General features: G+C 42.2%; 1 protein-coding gene across 3 annotated transcripts in view; it reads right to left on the minus strand.

Moving 5' to 3' along the window:
• Positions 1-21,098, minus strand: part of skap1 (src kinase associated phosphoprotein 1) — a 95,353-nt gene extending 74,255 nt beyond the window's left edge. For all 3 annotated transcript variants that reach the window (XR_003797192.1, XM_029247290.1, XM_018726316.2), the window contains exons 1-3: positions 20,852-21,098; positions 17,214-17,319; positions 12,728-12,753 (exon numbers count right to left, since the gene is read on the minus strand). Coding sequence is in view for 2 of the 3 variants with exons in the window: in XM_029247290.1 (XP_029103123.1) it covers positions 12,728-12,753; positions 17,214-17,319; positions 20,852-20,891 (172 nt within the window). In the remaining variant the exon portion in view is untranslated. The remainder of the gene's footprint in view (positions 1-12,727; positions 12,754-17,213; positions 17,320-20,851) is intronic.
• Positions 21,099-23,328: the final 2,230 nt, after the last annotated feature.

Consider the following 23,328-nt stretch of genomic DNA (forward strand, 5'->3'; position numbering starts at 1 on the left):
GACGAGCATTTGAATCCCCCTCCCACTGTCGTGCCCTTGATCAAAGTACTTGCCATGACCCGGTACAGTAAAAATTACCCTGCTGTGTAAATGGGCAAATCAGTGTAGATAGCTTAACTGTAAGTTTATTATACTCACAGAACAAATCTATTCCAGTGCCTGGGCAGCCTTGCACATGTAAACAGGTACTGGAGTAAGGTAAACTCTGGATGTGCCTTTTGATGAAAGCGGCAGCACTTCTACCGTCAGAGCTACAGCAGCCTGTGCAGCCTTCCTAGGCCAAGGGCCACAATCATGACTCTCAATGGGTTTGGCAGGCCACGTGTGTGAAAATCATAGTAAACGTCTAAACTGAACAATTATTGTATTATATTCTACTCAGGTGTGGTGTATGTTCAAGTGTGTGTGTGTCTCAGTATAACTATTATTGCTTGATTTAGTACAATTTCTAGTTTTTATGACAGGTATAGTAGACAGTATAATGATGAATTAATAAATGTTTTCGCAGCCACACGCTGGACCCCCCAGGACTAAAAACAGTAAGGTAAAGCTGACCGAATGCCTCTTAAGTTTTCAGTACACCTCTGAGCCACTATCACTCCCCCAGCTGAGAATATTAAAATCCTCGTACTCTTAATTTCACTGATATCCCCGGTGGTGAAGTGTAAAACTCATATCATCCACATAATTAACTCATGTAATTTTTCCATAATATAGTAGTGTAACCCCAGTAGTATGGTCTGTCATATTAAACATAAACACAAACAATCCTAACTTTTAAAAAACACCTGGACCTGCACTCCTGATATAGTTTAAGCCAGAAATAAGAGTCGAGCGGAGCACGTCTAAATTCTGTGTCTTTATTATCACTTTGAGGATTTTGGCTCCGTCCGCTTATAAGTCGTCTAAAGCTGCGAGTGAAATAATAAAAATAATGAAACGGTTTCAAAATTAATGCAAAAAATTTACTGGGATTCATTTAACCACCTTTAGCCCTAAATTAGCCCAAGAACTCTTTAAATTGAGTTTGATGTGTAATAAAAGTATTGATTGCAGTCTCAGCAGAGTGGCCCTGTGTGTGTGTGTGTGTGTGTGCACGCGCGTGGGAGCTGTGGCTGCGAATGGGACGCCGCTCCACGCTGACCTCTCCCTCGGGCACGTCTGCAGTAAATAGCAGTATTACACATATGATGTGATTATGAGCCATCTGAGGAGACCCTTCACTCCTTGTGTGGTTTTTTATCCTCCTGCGCTCTCTCAATGCATAAATAAAGGAGACGGATGTGTATGCTGTCAGAGAGACAGAGTGTGAGCATCGCTGCCTCTTCACACCTGACACGGTGGCTTTAAATCAGACCCCCATACACCGCACTGCTCAATTTATGGAGGAAGAGGAGAACGTGGCCGCACAGGGACTCTCCACTACATACTGTAAAGGTGCAGCACACAGAAGTTCTGCCCAGGGGGCTTGCACAGCACCTCCAAACTCTGCGTGTTGCCAACGAACATTCTGGAACAGTGCGCTTAATTATATTAAATGATTTTTATTTTCCTAAAGGCCTGCACTTCTACTGGCAGCTAATGACACCGATCACTCACATCCGTCTAAATGCACATATTTTTAACATGAGAACTTTGTAAGCAAGTGCTGCTCAGATGAACAATATATTGTTCAACTGGTACGTGTGCGCTGACACTGTCTCAGCTTGGGCTAAGGAAGAATATTTTGAAATGTGGAGGGAAACACACAATATATGTGCACTTATATAATTTTATAGAACTGTGAATTTCCCTGCTGGGCATTAATCCTATGCTATCCTCTATGGAAAGAAAAGGAGCTGCAATACCAGTCAGCACCTAATGAGGGCGCTGCACACTGACAGGGAAAGAGGATGGCTAATGGTGTGGTGGACTGGGGGATGGGCTGCAAGGCTCATAATCTAAATAAAGAAAAAAACACGTTAAAAGGCAGTTATTTACATGACACAAAACAGGTGTACGGCCTTCTTTAAATACACTAAGAATGCAGACTTTATAAAAGCAAGCAGAAAAAGTCATTTGCTAAAAGGAACGACATGTAGAAGTGTGGCGTTCCAAATAAAACATTATAGCTTCCGTGAAATAAATTCCATTTCAGCTCTGTATACACTGAAAAACTTCCAGCAAAATAAAAAATAGCCTTTAAAATCAATGCAAAACTGTAGCTTAAGGAAAAATAGCATGCAATACATGTGCTCTACTACACTGTATTTCATAATGGGCATTTTGTAAAATTTAATTCGTTTACATATCCCTCAAAAACCCAGTTGCGGGCCATAAAAAAAGTTCTTAAGCTAGGAGTGTGCGGTGAAAAAAGCCACATGTTTCTGTTTAATTCTGATGGAAAGGGCTTTTCCCCTCATATGGACGACTCTGGACAGTATTGCAAACAGCGCACAAGTGCTCTCGTTATTTTTAAACTGGGAGGTCCAATCACAGCTTTCATTGCATTCATCATGGCCTTAAATTGCCCCTGTTTTATTCCATTTAAGCATACAGTAAATAGCATTAGAGATGCAATTAAATTAATCTGCAAGGTCAACAGGCCTAATAGTATAATAAGACCTGGGCAACTGAGTACAGTTATTACCCAAATCGTTCCAAATGGGATCATTCATAAAGATGTCTGTGGGGAACCAAAATGTTTTCCTTCTTTTTCTTAAATAACACACGCTAATGCATATGTATAAATGTAACATGCAAGTCATAAAACTTGCCGAGTTTATGAATGCATTTGGAAATTGAGGCAATGGAGGCTCACAAATTGGTGAATATATTATTGTTGAGCTTCTCGGGCTGCTTCTGCACTGTCACTAACCATAAAGATGACAGCATTGTGAAAAAAAACCCGCATAATTTGGGTTTTCTCTCAGTCAATCATAATAAAATGTGTACCTTCAGTATTTTTCGAGTCTATTGCAATGTTTAGATCATCGTTCTTCCTAAATGTGATCAAAGAAGGAAAGAAAAGCTCAGTATTTTCTCACGGAAGTTAAAAGATGTGAACTGTGATGTTCTCTACAGATGCTGCTGATGAACTAAAAGCCATTTTTATTTCTCTGAGCAGCTGAACTTCATGTCTGGGAGATGAGAAGTTATGAACCTGAAGCACGCAGGTTTGTCATCACTGGAAGATTATGAACCAGAAACAGTGCAGGTCTGAAGTTAAATATTTGTCTATATGTGAAATAAACTGGCTATTTGTGTCAAATAAAAACTGGATTTGAAAGTCACACGATTATGGTGCTTATGATTGTTTTGCTGTGCAATATGTGAACATTCCTCTCCTTAACTCCTGTCTGAGTGTGGAATGAATGACTCGTCTCCTCTCATCCTTCGTGTGGTACAGGAGACGCAGAGAGAAGGGCCCTTTGTCTACTTTGTACCAAGCAACTTTTTGGATGCTGTCCTCCTTGAGAGTCTGCTGTCCGTCCGGTGAATAATCTTTTTTTAATATATACGGTTCATCCATCCGCAAGGGACCAGATACAGGAATGACCAGACAGTTTACACACACACACATGTTGTCTGAACTGCTTGTCCCATATGGGGTCGCGGGGAGCGAGAGCCTAACCCGGCAACTCAGGGCATAAGGCCGGAGGGGGAGGGGACACACCCAGGACGGGACGCCAGTCCGTCGCAAGGCACCCCAAGCGGGACTCGAACCCCAGACCCATCGGAGAGCAGGACCCGGTCCAACCCACTGTGCCATGGCGCCCCCCTAATAAGATTACTATTGTGGCAAAATAATTTTATAAAATCACATATTTGATAAACTGGAATGAGTGGTCAATCCCATCACCATACCCCTCTGTTAAACTGCTCATGCAAGGATGACCTAGATGTTTTTCTTTTTTTTTATTTTAAAATTCATGTCATTCTCTGCCCAGCCATGTTGCGGCCAGTGGAAGGGCACACACTGCTCACTGCACAGCAAATACACCCTGGCTCATGGTCCCACAGGGCTGCTATGTTTGCACCTCCATGTTTGTTGTCTTTTATGAATTACATTTACATTTATTTATTTAGCAGACACTTTTTTCCCAAAGCAACTTTCAATGAACTCTATGTAGTGTTATCAGCCCACACACCTTATTCACCATGGTGACTTACACTAGGTCACTTATCTGTACATCAGTGGAACACACACTCTCCGTCACTCACACACACACTATGGATGAAGCTGAACAGCATCTCTTTGGACTGTGGGAGGAAACCCACGCAAACACAGGGAGAACACACAAACTCCACACATACTGAGCAGGGATCGAACCCACGTCCTCTTGCACCACCCAGGAGCTGTGAGACAGCAGCACTACTTGCCATGCCACCATGCCGCCCAAGTTATGGTGTTACCTCTGTAACTGAATTATTGCCAAATGAGTTCAATTACAGAAATTTATTACTTCATGTAAGTGATCAGCTGGTGGAAAAATGTTCATACGCACACACACACTCTTGCACTGGAGAAGTAGGAGTTAAGACCTGCACTTTAGTGAGCGTTTACTGAAAAAAGGCAACCTTATGCACTGTGTTCTTACATTAAAAACATTAAAGTCACAGATTTTCTAACATTTCTCTGTTTTCATTTTTAATTGTATTTTCTTGTCAACCTGTAAACATTTAACTTGTCAATGAAATGACAGCTCCATTTCTGCATCCGGACTTTAGTTAGCAATAAAGAACAACCAAACAGAGTACGAATGTAGGACTGGACTCAGTTCCATTGTGCAACAACTCATATCTGGTGTTCCTGAGGATCCTTGATCAGTAGCACCGTGATGAACGCTGCACATTTTTATGAGACAAATCAGTCAACAAAGGAATTTGTGGAGGTGACTATTTTCCAGTTATTTGAAATTAATTAATGACAAAGTTAAAATATTTTTTTACAGTGTGTTTTTTATTGTGGCTATAACTAAGACTTTTATTTAACAGATCAATAAATTGAGGTAGATCTGTTTTCTTTTTCTGTCTGTATAGAAAAGAAAGAAAACCGAAAGTGTCCAGATGCTGACAAATGCAGCATATATTGTGTCAAGTTAATAAACGCTCATGTACCCACTCCTCTGAACAACAATAGTCCAATTATGAGTATCAGTGTAAAGCTCTTAACATTCAGCTCCTGATGTGAGAAAATGAGAGAAAAATCACAGGAATCAGAACAAATTCAAGGGCCCCAGTCTGTGAAGGCACTTCAGGCCAAATGTGGGACAGACACAATTCTGTTTGCCCTGCTACGTGTGTCCTGGTTCCCCTCCCCTCTATTACCTAGCTATACTTTTTCAATATCGAGGTTATCGTTTTGTAATCACACCGTGAAAGCACCGCAGAGGCGCTCGGCATAAATCGTCTTTTGAAGGCGCTAAGGTGAAGAGACTTTGATTGATCGCTTGTTGCTGCTTCTTTCATAAATACGCCCCTGTGAACACGCGGCTCAAGTGCAAACACACAAAGCACTAATGAGGGCTGCGGAGAGGACCTGCAGTGACCTGAGATACACCATCGGTGAGGGATGGGGCGTCGGCCAAGCCATTCCAGAGCCCTGACTCACCTCCGCAGGCCTCCGCACCCCACGGGACCAGAAGACACACGAAGCCAAGCCACAACCAGACCTGTCACAGTGCTAAGAATCCATAACTGTGTTTATACAGACATGCGGTACAACTGTACACACGCCAGTAGACCGCTGCCCCTGTCCGCACACAGCGACCACAACTTTAGAATCCATTAATTTCATTTAATAACGCTTAAAGCTACATGCAACACTGACACTTTGGCCAGTTATAACCTGCAAAAAAAAAGAATGGTATGCACACTATTTCAAACGCAATGTTATAAACGTCAAACAATCCGACATGGAAACATATCAGCTATCAGAGACTAAGAGAGCAATCACTAAAAACTGACATGCAGATGTAAATGTACAGGAGAAGCTGCTGATCTGTATGAAATTCATTAATTATTAATGTGGCTAATTCAACACCCGCTTGAGAAACACCAAAACATTATACAGGTACAGAGGAAATAAATAATTTACAAGAAACAGGTATTAAGTATGCACAAAGTCATTTTAAGGATTTATATTATAGCATATTTTGCAGGAAAAGTGTAAAAACTGGTGATAAATATGTGTGGATGGCATTTCTTACATTATTTACTCATGTTACAGTGCATTACTGCATTGGATTTTAACTTCTATGAAATGTGACTCATCTTAAGGAGACATAAAGCATTTGTGAAATATTCTTTAAAGACACTTCATTAAAATAAAACTGAAAGAAAGTTACAAATGTACTTACACAGCATTCATTGTAAGTCACTTTTGAGAAATGCCTCTGCTAAATAAATAAATTTTTAAAAATCCACAGAATGAAAAGCACAAATGCAATTAAGACTTTTAAATTTTTGCTTGTGTTTACATAACTTTCTGCTTATTTGCAGTATCTTTGCGATATAAATGTTATTTCTGAGTTGCCATGCAACAGAGTAACAGCAGGCAGCACCGGTGTCTCACAGCTCCATGGCTGTGGGTTCGGGCATCGGTTCGAATTTATATGTTCTCCCTGTGCTCGCATGGGTTTCCTCCAGGTGCCCCTCCCACAGTCCAAAGACATGCGTTTCAGGTAAACTGGTGACTCTAAATGACCTTTTATGTGTGTGAGAGGACGTGACAGTGTGTGTGTGACTGCCCTGCGATGGACCAGTGTCTGGGGTTTATCCTGCCTCATACCCTGTGCTGCGGGGATTTTGGATAATGGGTTAATGAAAAGGGCGTAAAAACTCTGGATGGTTTGCAGCAGTTTCTCCTGTGCTGATAAGAAACATCAAGAACGTGAGAGAGAATAAAAATGAGAGCAGAGACAGACGTGACTGAGGACCAGATATTCCTTCAACATGCGTTCTATTTGGGCACAGTCCCTTTAAAAGCATTCATTTTTCTCTCACTCTTCACATTTTAATAACCCCCAACTCACTTATATTTAAGGACAATTTTTTCATGTTTTTTGAGTCACAGCTCCAGCGTGAGACCTCTGATGACAAGAACTTCAAGGAATCTTCTGTCTGCTGGAGAAATGTTTTACAGCTCAGGGCTCCATCCCTCTTGTGCCAAGTCTTTTCAGGAGACTATTACTTTTTCAGACTGAATCTACAAAAGTGAGATTTATTGCAGAAGATGGTGTCACCCTACCACACCTGATAAAAGGTACGACTACGAAGCAAGGGGGGTTGTGTCCCCCCAGCGGTCAGCCAAACCCGTTCCCCGCTATTTATGTGTAGAACATACGTTATTTTGTGTGTGTGTGTGTGTCTCAGGTAGAGAGAGAACTGGAGCGCAGGATAAACTAGTTTCCTAGTTACAAATACCACTGCACAAATAAAACATGTAATGAGCACAACCAATCAAAGCTCTGAGATAAGATCACTGCTTTCCACGTCATTCACAGTTGATCTCCACACTGAAGTGGGCGGAAACACACTGTCTGCTGCTGGATAAACAAACTTCAACACAGATTTCTGATAAATAATTCTGTGCAAGAAAAAGGCCCACGGACAAGTGGGGCACAAGGAAGGCAAAGTGTCTAAGTTATGTTGCCATAGCGCTCGGGGACACAGACCGTCTTCCCTTTCATATCTGTTCTGAATTATGTGTGCGGAAAAAAGTGGAAAATGTGACAGCGGGTCAGGAGTTAAACTGATCCTTGCTGTACAGAGGATAATCGGGTGCAGCAAGGCTTCTTAAATCACAGTGCTGTGCATTTTCTCATGAAAATCAATTCACTCGTCACTTCCTATTGTACTGCAGGGAGAATGTGTGTCAAAATGTTAGATAAAATGACATATGTACCTATTTGTCTACCTATCTGTAATGTGTTACCAATTAAGGGAAAACTGATAAATATTGCTTATTTATTAATAATAGTGGTTTCACCAGTTTTCGTCACTATAATCTGACTGAAGAAAACAGTTTGGCATAATATAGAAATACCAGAACCATGCTGGACAAGTAAAACTATCACAACAGAGAAAGGACAAGAGTAATTACTCAGAACGCAGCAAAACTGAAAAATATGAGTTCAGATGTAGTGTCATTGAGATTCTGTGGGGTTTGGGGGGGGGGGGGGGTCAGACAGCTGTATGCTATTATTACACCAGGAGCTCACTTACTGGCTTTATGGAATTAGGTTTACTTGTCATGAACAGTATGTGGGCTTCATAAAGGTCTCAGCTACTATTTACCTCTAGTCATTTTGTTGGTTTCCCTTGTGATATTAATACTATTAATAATGAAGCCCTGAAAAATAGAATGCTGAAGTTCACCATTTATACATATATGAGTATGTATAGGTCTAATGCATGTATTATGGAGGCTACAGGAAAACATCCTCTTGTACACACTGTGTACTCCTCTTCGAACAAACCAGCTACTGTGTATAATTTGCATACACTCGGTAAAAGAGTATTTCTTAACTTGCCATGCATTGTATTATTAATGGGTCTGCAGGTACTGAGCCTGAATTGATAAAGTAAAAAAAATACCCAGCGGTACAAATGGATAAACCAGTGTGAGTCACTTTGACAAAGTGTTTGGCTAAATAAAAAAAAAAAATTTAAAAAGTGCCCTAAAAAAAAAAAACATACTCCCATTTGTGTCACAGAAGATGCGTTTGTGCTCAGGCAGCCAGTGGGGGAAGGGCAGGTTCTGCCTTTGAGGGCCATTGGGAGGCGCTGCAGCGCCAGAGGTTTCTGTGCTGATGTGGCTGCTGTCGCTTGAGGCTCCGGGGTGGGACCAAATAAGCTAGACAATTTCTCCCAAGATAAAGAGATCACTCCGTCTCAATTTGATCCCTTTCACGTGCTTCAAAAATAGGCCAGGTGATACAGAGCGCGCTCCGATAATTCCAGTCACATATTAGAGAAGCGTTATGAAGGCAGCGCGTGCTACCTGAAAAAGTGCCAATCAGGATATGTAATACTTTTACCTGCCCCGCGAGTGCTGTGAAAGAGTGCGGGAAATCTCATTTTCCACAATATGTGTGCCTGTATTTGTTGATATGCTGGAAGTGTGACGGCTGTGGGCAGAAGCTGGCAGAGATGTAGCGTGACAGAAGGCGAGTGCTTGTGTCTGCATTTACTAACCGCTTTTTCAGACCATATTACGCTTTCCCACTGCTTTGGGGTCCAGACTTTGTGTCTTCGTGCATTGGCCTTGGATACAACTGGTTTCCAAACAGCAGCCCTGCCATAAATTCCAGCTTTGTGAAGCTCACAACGTACAGTTTGTTTTGACACTGGGTCACAGAGGTGCAATTCTGTGGTAATTTTTGAGCCCATACTATTGGGGCAGTCAGCGATGCAGCCATCTGTCCCTGTCAATGACTAGCGGAGGGCTGAAGATGAACTCTATGTAAGTTTTACGATTTTGTACTCAGTAGAGAAGCAACTCAGCAGCTGGTAGCGTAGGAGCCAGAGCTATTGTCTTTGGACCCAAAGTTCACAGGTTTGATTCCCACCTCTGGCTGCTTGAACAAGGTACCCTAAATTCCTCCAGTAAAAATTACCCAGCTGTATAAATGGGTGAATAACTTTAAGTACCTTAACAATGTAAGTTGCTTTGGAGAAGAGGGTCAGTTAAATTAATAAATGTAAACACAGCCCACCCTCCTGTGTTTCGCTGAATACTCAGGATAAATATTCAACAGTTAAAAGTAAACTAACTGGTACTGGCTCACTTTTAGTAGATATGTTCTGTCTGGGTGTGCCTGGAAGTTTCTATTTCTGCTTCAGCCCCCTGGATCAAGGCTCATACCCTGAAATACTGCAGTAAAAATACTCTGGAGAACAGATGGATAGGCCACTGTAAAGTTGCCCATGTAACACCAAGTCACTTTGGAAGAAGGCATCAACTAGAGGAAGGTTAATGATTAATGTTTTTTAAATGATTAAATGAAAGCGGGGGGGTATTTAATTGGGGTACATGAATGGAGACAGTTCACCGAGCTGGAAATGCAAGGAAGCACTGAAGTTGAGCAAGTTCTCATGTTGCCGTCTAGCTCCAGGGTTGGGGTTCAAACGTGGGCCAAGCCCATGAGCAGAGCCTGTGCCCTCACCGTGTTTTCACTGGGCTTCCTTTGAACGCTCTGGTTTCTTTCCTCAACCCAAACACCTGGACAGATGGCATTTATACTGCCCTCAGGCTATGCAGATGTATGTTGGGGCGATGTCACCTGTACAGGTTAGTCCAGTGCACTGAACACACCCAAGAGGAGGACTGGTTCAGTCCATTCACAGCTGGGCTGGACCCTTTGCAGGAAGTGCTACAGAAATGGACAATAAGAAAACACGCTCAGGTCCATCATGGACAATGAGTCAAACCTGTGCAAAGCACCCTAGACAAACAGAGAAGCTCCTTTAGCAATACATTGGTCCAGCTGAGCCTCCAGAGCTCCTTGCTGCCAGTGGACATTGGGCTTTATAATGAGTCCATTAGAGACTCACTGTCCAAGTGCTGCTGACCTCTTACTGCTCCACTGGCACTGATTTCCAGCTGCAGCAGGGGTCTTGACCTCTTATGCCACATTAAGCAAGGAACCTGCATGAAGTGGAATCATTTCCACACTCATAAAATGTTGTCTTTTATCAATTTTACTTTCATTGTCCAACATTGTTACTGCTGCTCCAAAGGACGTTAAACACTGCAGTTAGAAGAAGTAATGACTGTTTGCTGCTGCTACTGGACATCTTCCTCTGAGGGACGTGTGGCTGGTCACTGCACGTGACGCGTTCAGCACATCACACTGTTACTCTTGACACATGGTTTTGAGTGTTTCTCAGAAACTGCACTACAATGGAACTGTGAGGCAATGAGAAACACCAAACTCAACCTTTCTATGTAATTATATTAATTTCAGGCAGGTATACCATATTTAACAGTAAATAAAAAGGAGTTTTGACTTTTTCTTTCAACAAACTGCACTTTCTGTCATAAGAACAGCTGCTGCTTCCCAGGTGAAGCAAAGCCACTTAAACAATGAAAAACAAACTAAACACGACGGAGACTTACTGTGCAGATATGGTAAAAAGTACGACATGTTTGCGAACACTGAAGAATTTCAGAGCTGTTGGACTGTGTGCAGACTGCTTTCACACTGTCAGTGCCACTGGTGTCCCGTGTGCACAGAAAACAATATTTGAACCATAACTTCTGATTTGCTTGGACACAGAGGCTGTCATCTTGTAATCTTAAAATTGTGATTCCTTGCAGAAGTGGCACTTTGACAAGGAGCATTAAACGAAATATGGGAATTTCTCCTTAAACAAACACTCATTTAATGCCTTTTTTTCACACCACACTATTTTTCCCTTTACATTTATTCACTTAGCAGATGCTTTTCTCCAAAGCAACTTCCAATGAACTCTATGCAGTGTTATCAGCCCACAGACCTTATTCACCATGGTGACTTACACTGCTAGATACACTACTTACAGTGGGTCGGTCACTCATCCATACATCAGTGGTACACACTCTCTGTGTCACTCGTACACTATGGGTGAACCTGAACAGCATGTCTTCGGACTGCGGAAGGAAACCAGAGCACCCAGGGGAACCCACACAGCCGTGGGGAGAATGTGTAAAGTCCACACAGACTGAACAGGGATCAAACCCACAATCTCTCACACCACTCAGGTGCTGTGAGACAGGAGCGCTACCCGCTGTGCCACCATGCCACCCCCACATGTTTGCTTTTACAAATCCAAAGGAGCATTATGAAAAAACCTCCTTGAATTGTTTCCCATATTTATGTAATTAGTTATGCTGTTTACTGCTGATTTGACCCAATACTCTCCTGTTCAGGCACCAAGACAGTCCTGCGATGGCTCTGTACCCCACGGTGAAAATCTACACTCTTACGGCAGCCCGCAGATAGTCCTTGTCACTGCACATGACTTCCTTTATAGTGGGATGTTAATTTTGTCTGGATGTAAGGGAGAAATATGGGCCTTTGGATGAGCCATTACTTGACTGCTCTTTGATGCACCAGTTCTCAAGTTGCACTTAATTTAAGATTCTGCACTTGTTTGTGTGTTTGCAGTACATAGAACTTTGATTCTATAAATCTACTTTTTTTACTTTTGTATAAAGCAAGTTTTTAAATAGGCTCAAAGGGTTAAGAAGTTTGGCCGTTAGAAATGTTTGTGTGGCACTGTTGCTAAATGCGTGTATCGTAGGGCATCTGCAGTGAGTGTTTAATCTCCATATTAATAACCTTAATTAGTGATTATTATGGCTGACCACCTGGGGTTTGAGTCCTGCTTGGGGTGCCTTGCGATGGACTGGTATCCTGTCCTGGGTGTGTCCTCCCTCTCCAGCCTTGCATCCTGTGTTGCCGGGTTAGGCTCCAGTTTGCCGTGACCTTTCAGACAGTGTGTGTGTGTGTGTGTGTGTGTGTGTGTGTGTGTGTGTGTGTGTGTGTGTGTGTGTGTGTGTGACCACAGAGCTGAGCAACTCGACATCCAGACCACATCCCTTAGTCGCACACTATATGCTGACAAGTCGTTCTCCATGATGAATGAGGGACTTCTGAGGAATCAGTGCTCAAATAACGTGTGAGGCAAAGAAACTGTTTTCATGTAAGTATTTACCATGTGTGGCAATGGAGGAGTGTAGTAAAAGTTAGTGACTTACATCTGTAGGGAAATTCCTGAGGATTTCTGTGAAAGGAAAAAAAAAGAAAAAGATTAAAGTGACTTTAAAAGCTGATGCTTGCAAGTGAAACATTATAACCATTAATATGTCATTCTATGTTTTAATGTTATCATACATTGTGTACAAGGTGGAAATTAGTAACAAAATTTCAAAATAAATACATATTAAATTTTAATATGTATAAATTTAAAATATTTTAAATGTATAAATTTCAAATAAATACATAACCAGGTTTCCTCCGCTTAATGCTATGTCTGCAATGTAATGCCTGAAATCACTGCAGTGTGTTAAGGACCACTGAGGGGGGTCAAAGTACCATATGTTCTTAATGGGAAAATTAATGCATTAATTTACTAATCAAAGTTGTTCATAAAAATTACAAAAAGAGGAAAATAAAAGCATTGCAAGCAAAAAATAAAAACACCACCGTAATTTATCTGTGGTATAGGGGCTTTTAGGTGTCTGGGGGTACGAAGCACCCTCTATATCAAATTTTCATTGTGCAGGACTCTGTTCTGTGGGTGATGGCAGTATTAGTTTAAAATATACATATCATTAAATTAAACTAATTTGTTATATTTCAAGTTACCCTAAATACACAAGGATTTTTGCATTTTGCGGGGTTTTCCCAATATCACCGCAGTAGGGCAGGTTTACTAAGTACTTGATAATTAGCTATTTTAGTTTACAAAAGATGGCTGAGTGCATGCAGAAGAATTTAGATACAATACATACTAATATATGCTTTGTTTCACTAAACCGCAAACACAACTCTGAACTTAAACCTTATTTGATTAATGTGAACCTTTCTTACTTCGTCCCACATTTTGTTAGAACACCATCAAAGTTTAACTGCTCACATCAGATAATAAATAAACATTTCCTGGCAAATAAAGGTCAAAATACTCATGTACATTAAAAATGAACAGTATCCATGGTAACATTTGGCCTTATTGCATCTATAAAATGAAACTGATGTCACTGTACTTCCCCCACCCACTGTTCAGTGCTGTGACACCCCCTCCCAGCGCTCCAAAAAAGTACACTAAGCCCCAAAAAAAAAGAAAAAAAACCTTAGACCCCTACATATTTGATTATTCCAGCACTTTTTAAATAATTTGTAAGGTTAAACTTACTTTCCTTTTAAAGCTTAAAACCTCATCTGCAATTTGAGGATGTCATCTGCCAGGTGGGCGATCCAAGTTTTGCTGTCATTTGCATACCTCACATTTACAGCAATGCACAACTTAGGGCAAACAGCAGCACGGTTCGCAAAAGACAAAGCTCTTTAGTTACAGACAGGCAATCGTCAAAGTGGAGCCTGTATGTCTTTTTGCTGGTGGATATTAACCCATTAACCGCCTGTAGAACTGACAGCCAGACAGGAAATAGGAAGATGGTGACAGATGGTGTGATGAAAATTTATACAAATTTATGGAGAAGTTAGGGGATAGTGAGAGAAGTGGATCAAAAGGAGATGGGTTTGAGACCCTCATTGAATGTTAAGAGGGATTCGCCAGCTAAGAAACCCAGGGAGCTCTTTCCACCACCACCAGTGATTTTGGACCCTTGTGAATGGAAGCACCAAGAAGCCAGAAGTGGAGGAGCTCAGCCTTCTTGCTGGGTCCTGAAAGTATCAGGGTTCAAGCTGTAGATCATAACCAGACTCTGGTAGTTGTATTATTATTATTATTACTATTATTGTGTAAGTGGATTCTTTTCACATTAGATGAATGAAAAAAGCCTGTTTTACACTTCCAAACATCTGAAAAAGAAACAAGAAGTAAAACTCCTGCAAAGGTACACACACACAATAAACCAAGGCAGCAGTTTGACTTGTAACACAAAAGCCACCTTGAGAAGGACGGGCAATTTAAAAAAAAAAGAGAAAAGATTGGCACACTTCTGAACAGAACTCATCAAGTGGTGCAGAACAGGTTCTCTGCTTTTGACCTTCTTTCCTGTGAGATGTTTTAAGGACATGATGCTACGCTTGTGCACATTAAGAGCTCTGCGCAAAGCTGTGTGCGGGCGTTTGACAGCCGCGGGCTCCACAGACAGAGAGAGGAAAGAGGCCCCACTTTTCCTGAGTGTCCCCCCAAGCAACACTCACCGTATTTCATTTTTGTCAGAAATACACTGCAGGGACGTATACGGGGGCTTAACACTCATGCAGTGTCAGGTTGAAGGCTGTGAATTACTTTTTGACATGCTGCACAGCTGCTGTACTGTACCGTCCTTTGTGCCCTTTTAGCACACAGTGGTAAATCTCAGAGTACTCATTTTTATGGAGTAAAAGCACAGCGTTAGGTTTTGACAAGCAGAGTTATACTTCCACATATTATGTGTGTTAAATCAGAATAGTTCTTTCCCAAAGAGAAATCATAATATAGCACAGCAGTTACAGCCACTGCCTCTAGACAAAAACTAATTTGGGTTCGAATCCCACCTTCTACTGTTGTTACCTTGAACAAGGTACTTACCCTGAACCTGCTTTTAAAAACGCTGCTCTGTCAGAAGGTAAATCAGAATAACAAACTAATTAGAAAGCAAATATGTTCTGGGCCCATTTTATGACTTTGTGTCCCGCAGTGCACGTGTTTGGACTTAATTTTTCACAGAAGAAGCAGAACAATGTATTATATAACAAAAGAATGAGAAACTTCATAACAGCGAAACAACAGGTTTGTTATGGCTTCCAAATGCAGGCCACAAAACCACATCCTCCCTTGAACAGCAGGTGAAAAAGTGCACGGCATTTCACTGCACTGGTAGGGCACGGCACGGCGCTGCACAGCACGACATTGCAGGGCTTTGAAGGATCTGTACACGACGGAGCCAAGTGCTGTCGATGGTCTGCAAGAACGAAGACTTGTGTACTTTCACCAACCGCTGTCAGTATTCGTGTTCAACTTGAGCAACAGAGTGTAATCCCCAAAATAATGAGCATAAAGAGATACATTGTGAACAGAGTGGTAGACAGAGTACCAGTGTCCCAGCGCAGTACCAGTTCCCAGTACAGTATACTCTGTAGACATGTTCTGCACACTTGAAGGTCCACAAATAATGGCCCGAAACATGGACTGAGCTCACAGCCCTGGGACTGAACAACAGTGGAACTGGATAAAAGGTACCAACCATCACATCTACACAGCAAGGGCCTTGTAGGAGTCCGCACTGCAGTACCGTGCTGTACCCGCTGCTTACAGGCAACTGCACTAAGGAAGTCACTCACATGGGGAATACCACATGCTGAGCGCAATTTCACTGCCGATGACTCCTCGCCTGCTTTCACACGCACATGTTGTCCGAAACGCTTGTCCCATTTGGGGTGGCAGCAAGCGGGAGCCTAAGGCTAGAGGGGGAGGAGACACACCCAGGACAGGATGCCAGTCTGTCACAAGGCACCCCAAGCAGGACTCGAACCCCCGACCCACCGGAGAGCAGGACCCAGTCCAACCCACTGCACCACCGCAGCTCCTCTCTCACCTCTTTTCCCAACCATTTATTCGCAAGCATCCAAACAACCCATGTTCGGCTCTACAAAATTTAAACCATCAATATAAAGACATTAATTAAATTTCAAAGTGAACAAAAATATTGGTTACATTTGATAATGAGGACAATTGAAATCTATACCTGTGTGCCGAAAAAAATATGTAAATCATAACAGTTATTTCAATTATAATACCATTAAATCACACAAAATTCACAGGTCTCTTGGCTGCTTCGGTTTTGTTTTTAAAACGTGATTGAAGAAGTTTCACTTAGAAAGTTCAGCTGCTTACAGTTATTTAGCCATTTACACAGCAGGGTAATTTTTACTGTATAAATTCAGGCTAAATACCTTAATCAAGGGTACAACAGCAGGAGGAGGAATTCAAACCCAGGTCTTTTGAGTGAAAGGCAGCAACTCCAACCACTATGTGTATGTAGTATTTTAAAGTAGATTAGGTGAGGTTATAACTGGTAAAAATAAGTAGTGAGGGATAATGCCAGAGGGAGCTTGAATTTTACAAGCAGAGGTTTGAATTCCAACCAAACGTTTAACTGACTGAGTTTCTAATGAGAATTAAAAAATTAATGGGCTCCGATCTCTCTGAACTTTTGGAACAACTATCATAATTCGACTACCTTACTGCGGATACTGAGCGCTGCTCTTGGCTGGAGCCCTCGGTACACAGGACCCAGGGCTAATCACTAATTTTACTCGACTGAACTGTTAATGGAATGAGTCAGATACGCAAAAATCATCCAAAGACCTTCACTTTAGAGCTCATTGCTACTTTACTCCTGCTATGGGGGAATAGCTGGAACTGTGAAAGGTCAGGAAAGGTGTTGGTATCCGTGCTCATTACTTGATCTCAAGGGTTCTTTGCTGTTAAATGACTGTTGTGTAGCTTTCCAGCAGATAAGTTCAGTCTAAAAGAGGTGAAATAATGGGTTTTGGACTGAGGCGCCTCACCTGGAGTGGACCACATGGAAGTTGTTCATGAGGATTTCTCGAGTCTCTCTGGCATGCTGGCTCAGGTTCTCGTCCCTTAAGATCTCCACCACAAACAGCTCGCAGTCTGTCACAGAGGAGAAGCTTCATGTTAAAGAGTAGAAGGTCACCACAGTAAGTGGGATGCCTCAGCAGAAAGGGGCCTGTGATCTGGAGCTGCGTGCTGAAAACTTTCTCCCACCCAAGACATCAGAACGTGAGGCCGAGTTCAGCAGGGACAGCGATGACCTTCCCACTCCTGAGCCCATAGGTCTCAATAACTCTGTGAAGAGATGTATGTCAGAGCAGGAGCTCCATAAACCATGTCACACAGCATGACTGTTCATACCAAGAGACGGGTATAACTGATCTTATCAATACACCCTTGTTGAAATACGCACCATTTTCATACAAATGGCCTATGATTCAGCACAATGATACTTTTTCCTGGTATTGCAGTCATTTCACATCCATTACAGATATTTTATTAACTGCCGACTACAGGGTTCACTTTGCATACCATGTACCTGCTGTGCTTCTTTCATAAAAAAACTATTGTATGCACCTCCTGCTTCCTACTTCTTGTCACATCGACTGTCTCAACCAATGACAGTATTGATTATGGTAAACCTAGCTCACAATTAAAATAGCACATTCAATCAAAATTTTTAGAAACAAATTGTATAAATCTAAATATTAACTCAGTCAGTTTGTGGTGGCCCTAACTATCCATTTGCCATCTAGTCTCCAGTTCTTACTGGAGGCCCCAAATACTAACTCAGATTTTAAATAAATTGTTCATATCATATAAACAGCTTTTGCAACACAAATACCTTTACACCATCGGAAATAAAGTGTTTTTCTTGTGGGTTACAGGTGGCAATCCAAAAGTAAGGCTGACTGTGCAAAAATATTTATTCTCCAGCACAATTCACAATACCAGTTTTAATCATTTGGGTAATAAGTGATAGAACTTTAATAGTTTCACTTAAAAACAAAAAATGTTGATGTTGAGCCAAGCAGTCAGTCAGAAATTCACTGAATACATAATACATAATACAATACTATTCACTGAAATGTTTTCAGTGTTCTGTGCTCTCAGATGTGTTCCACAACCACTGTTCATGTACACTGCAGAAACTCAGGAGAGAGCTTCTTTCTCACAAAACCATGATGATAGGTTTTCACCTACGTAGAAACAGTCTATAAGCTCCCTGGAATCTTTGGCAAATCTGAAAAATATTTTTCTCAATGTTGTCTTACTTGTTGAACACATCTGCATTTACCCATGTCCTAGATGGTAAAGCACAAAGTGATCATGTATCAGCCGTTATTATGGTGTTGTCCAAACTGACAGCTGAGTCTTACATACTTTGTCAGTGTCTGATATTCTGTACGGGTGTGTGCAGCTCATTTAATTTCACAGCTATTTGAATGAAAAAGTTAAACAAATTCCTCTTAACCAGAAACAGAAATGTGGATGGCAATGGTGTAAAGGGAGAAGACTAGCAGATATGAAAATGAATTGAGTGAAGGGAGGATGCCATTATAAAAAGAAGAAATAAATGACACTGATCCTTTTTGAGAGACAGCTTGAATTTGAATGTCCCCCTGAAGAGCTACGCAGCTTCACCTATGCACAAGACAACATCTCAGCTTCCTTTTGGCACCTTCGTACTCTTTCTGTAATGCAATTTGCGATAAGGACACCATAAGTGGCCCGTCATACGTGTCAGAGCAGCATGTCCTGTGTCACGGATTCAGCTGCTCTTGGAAGTTAATTAATAAGAACAAGGCTGCGGAACATCACATATATTCCCTCCACATGGAGGAAGCCACAGCACCACACACGTAAAAGTTGCACAAAGAGCAAAGACAACCTGAAACACCAAGATGGCAACAGAAATATACAGTATATCATTAGAGGTAAAGCAAACGTATGAATTACAATATCTTGTATGATATGTTGCATGGAATTTGTGGCATCCAGCGCAGCACTGGGTCACATTTTCACTAAGGGTCTCACACAAGACCTTTGCACATCTCACACAGGAGGACACTGACATGTCACACTATGATTCACCAAAATCACTTCAAGAGGATATAGTCATTTCACCAAGGTTTACCCTCCAATAACCCTGAAGCTCTTTTTGGACCACTGGTCCACCTTCTTCTACCACGAGAATTTTGAGTCTTCCTCTACAGCTTCTGAGAGGCCCACCCATATCCGACAGAACAAACTGCTCAGCTTCCAGTGTAGCTCGGAACATCTCCACGCTAGAGCCCAGCAGCTCCAGCTTTGCTGCATTTCTTACATTTAGCTGTGAGAGTTGTATTCTGGTAGAGTCTTTCCCATGATTTTTACACCACATCAGGCTCCATAGCTTCATCTTTCCTCTTCTTAGTTGAATAAGCAACTCTTTGTGCGCAGGAAGGAACTGCCTTTAAGCAGTTTGCTGTTCTCAGCCCTTGCCTGCCTTCCCAAATGTTTGCAGCTATGAAAAACTATTTATGTGAAATGTAGTGGTACTTTTTACGCTATTCCCACATTATTAGCTTTAATGAGCAGTATTTTTCCCACAGGGCCCACAAAACAGCTCAGCCGTAAAATACCATGATGTTAAAAGTAGATGGACAGGTATCAGTCCCCATTTAATTTTCTCTTAATTATTGACTGCTGAGATGAAGAACTAAATACAAAATGCACATCTCAACATGAAAAATACACATGGAAATGGTTATGGGCAGCCAGTGTCTGATACATGCCCCACACTCATGTTGGCAACCGTTTGTACTCAACAAAGAGTGTTTTGTTCCTGAACAAACTCTGAAGTACTGTCCATGCAGCAAGGGCTGATGCAAAACACATTTCACACCTTGCAAAGCATTCAGAGAAGATGACACGATAATCATTCAAGCCCCTGTACAGCTGAACACGGAAATGAAATATTCAAAATTATTAAAATGTATTATTTAAGGCTCTCATATATCCCCTGACCAAAGTGTGCTCAAGCAGCCCTCAAGTGTGACATTAAAGAGCTTTTCAGGGCTTTGAAAGATGTTTAATGTGTTGAGCGTGTAGAATTAGCAGAGAAAAGAGACACTGCACCAAATCACAGAATGTGGCATACTGCAGCGTAAAAAAACTGTACACATACATGCAACAAAACTCATCTAGTATACATAATATTTTACAATAAGCTAGTGGTTTAGTAGTACTGTAGTGCAAAGGTCACAGGTTCAAATCCTGGACTGATATAGCAAAAATGACCCAGTTTTTAACGGGCACATTGTATTTCCTATGAGATGTACACCACTTTGAGAAAAGCATGTACTAAATGAATAAATACTGTATTAAATGTAGGTGTCATCCAATTTACATTTTTTACCATTTTCGTTATGTAAACATCCTAAATGAACATGTATTCTTGTAACCTCACCCAGTGACACGTGAAAGGAGTTGTACAGTGTAAATCACTAAATGTACCGGCTACTACAAGTGTTCCCCAGTAACTAAATTGACAGAAAAAGGGTGAAACTGCATGTGCAGCAAGGATTTAAAAACTTTTTTACCGCAAAGTGCGCCCGAAAGTGACAGTGAGCAACGCGAGTTACTGTACCGTTCAGCAGCCTGCGGAGGTCCTCGGAAACAGAGCCCATGGCGCTGAGATCCCAGGCAGGTGAGTGCGCGCCCAGGTAAGTAAGAGCGAGTCCGGCAGGAGCACCGATGAACGCAGAGCGCGCAGCCGCACCGTGTTCCTCACGCCGTGTTCGCACCACGCCCGGTACGCGAGGGCGGACTGAGCGCGAGGACCAGCAGCTGTCAAAGAAGCGGAGCCGAGAGGTGGGTGGCGCGCGGACGAGCACCTGCTCTGCAAAAGCGAAACCGAAAGTGAGGCGCATGGCAAAGTGAAAACGGAGCGTTTGAAGCGGATCGTTCCCGGAAAGCGCGCGACACCGAGCGTGTGTGACCTGCTTCTCTCGACTTCTTTTGGCATTTCATACTGTATAAATATATGTATGCCCAGGGGTGAACAAAATAATACAAACACCCAATGGAGGAGGAGCTTAACTACCTATCAGATGCCAGGTGGTCTAGCGTTGCTCCCTGACATCCCCTCAGCTTCTCAACTGGTGTTCCACAGGTCTCAATACTCGGCCCCCTACTCTTCTCCATGTACACCTTTTCCCTTGGTTCTTGTCTGTCATTGCCACTCAGGGGTTGCCTCTCGTTGCCTTCATCACTGCTATGCTCATTATTACCCGCTCCCTTTTTCACCTGTAGCTCAGAACTCTCTGCTTGGTGATCTGATGATCTATAACTCACCCTCTCTAAAGCCAAGATCTTTCACCACCCAGCTGATTCATCCATCAGTCAGGAACTCTGCCAAACTGGACAACTCACTCATTTATCGGTTAAGAGTCTGCGAGTAATGATAGACTAACATCCTGCTTCTAACACACTGATGCCATGACCCGGTCCTGCGGGTATGTTTTTCATAACCTCAGCCAGATCTTTATCTCACATCACAGTCTACAAAGCTTCTGGTCCAGGCTATAGTGATATCCCACTTGGGCTACTGCATCTCCTTCCTGTCTTCTTTTCCTGCATCCATCATCGGGCTTCTCCAGCTGATGTAGAATACTGTAGTATAAGTTGTGTTTGACTTGATAAAATGTTCCCGTGCATCCCCCAGCATTCAAGAAGAGTCTCAAACACACCCCTTTCAAGTGCACTTCTCTTCTGACCTCCTACGAGCTCCTTAAATGTCCATCACACCATCTACCATTGTCTCCTTTACAGTCCCTCTCAGTTCTAGTTGCGGTGTGGCCTTTGCAGGGCGGAGGCATTCACATGAGCAGGACCAAGGTGCAGGACAACAGGTTTTTCCCTGCGACAAAGGTTTTATTCCTAAACCAAATGCCAAAACCAAAAGGGGGAGATGGACGGCCCGCACATCACAACAAACCCACAATAACTAAAGTGGACACAAAACAAACCAGCAAAAGGTCCACACTGGCAACCCTTCCCCTCCTTATAAATCTTCCAAAACAGCACTCCAGTGTCTTAGACAAGCTGCTTTAAATGTCCTAGCTGATCGACTTTGAGTAGAGTCTGCTGGTCGTCATTAGCCCTTTGAAGGGACCAAGGGACGGGCCATGTGAAGCTGTCCATCAGTTAAACTCCCCCCTGCCATGGCTGCCTCACCCACCAGCTCAACTACTCATGTAATGTGTGCCTCAAAAGAATGGTGTTGGACAAACTGAGTGTACTATCACACATCTGTATCTATAACCATTCGTCCGCTGTGAAACACACTTTTGTTTACCCTTAGGAGAAAATCATCTAGGAAATGCGTAAACGTAAATGTAAATATTCACTGAATGCACACACGAGTGCTGTTTAAGCACACATTTACTTGCATATGGCTGACTTGGTCACAAGTGGTGATATAAGGGCAATTCAGAGAAGCTTAGTAACCCCACTGCTGATAAGATCCTCTTCAACACAGATTATCCTCTCAAAGCCTATCGTTCTGTCAACAAGATTATCACCTGTCCGCTTAAAGCAGCAGCATTACGAGCCCCTAAATGAGCACGTTAACCTGAACGTAAACGGACTGCAGCATTACTGCGCTTCCCACTCAGCTGCTATTTGTGCTCCTTGCTGAACCTGAATGACTTGCAGTATCAAGTTCATGACATATTATGGACAAGACTGCGCTATTGGCTGACCTCTCAACATATTGCTTCTAGATACGTCTTTGGAGTATCTTCACAGAGGACAGTTTACCCCACTCCATTTACATAAACACTTTGCATAAACACTTCCACCTACATTCCAGAGCTCAGTTATGGTCACCTTATCTGTTCATGATTCACATGAGAGAGGTAATATAATTTATTCTTTCCGATTTTTCATGTTCACATTTTTCTTTAAAGCAATTGACTGCTGCTCTAGAGATGGCACTTTGGTAGCAGGTGGTCTCTGTTCATAATGTTCCCCAAAACCCCATTGTGTTCAGTGCAGTTCAGTGACTGACACATTATGAGTAATGTGCTGCATTTTTTAATACACAAGCTACTGAATAGTATA

Source organism: Scleropages formosus, chromosome 21 (assembly GCF_900964775.1).
Source record: "Scleropages formosus chromosome 21, fSclFor1.1, whole genome shotgun sequence".
NCBI lineage: Eukaryota > Metazoa > Chordata > Actinopteri > Osteoglossiformes > Osteoglossidae > Scleropages > Scleropages formosus.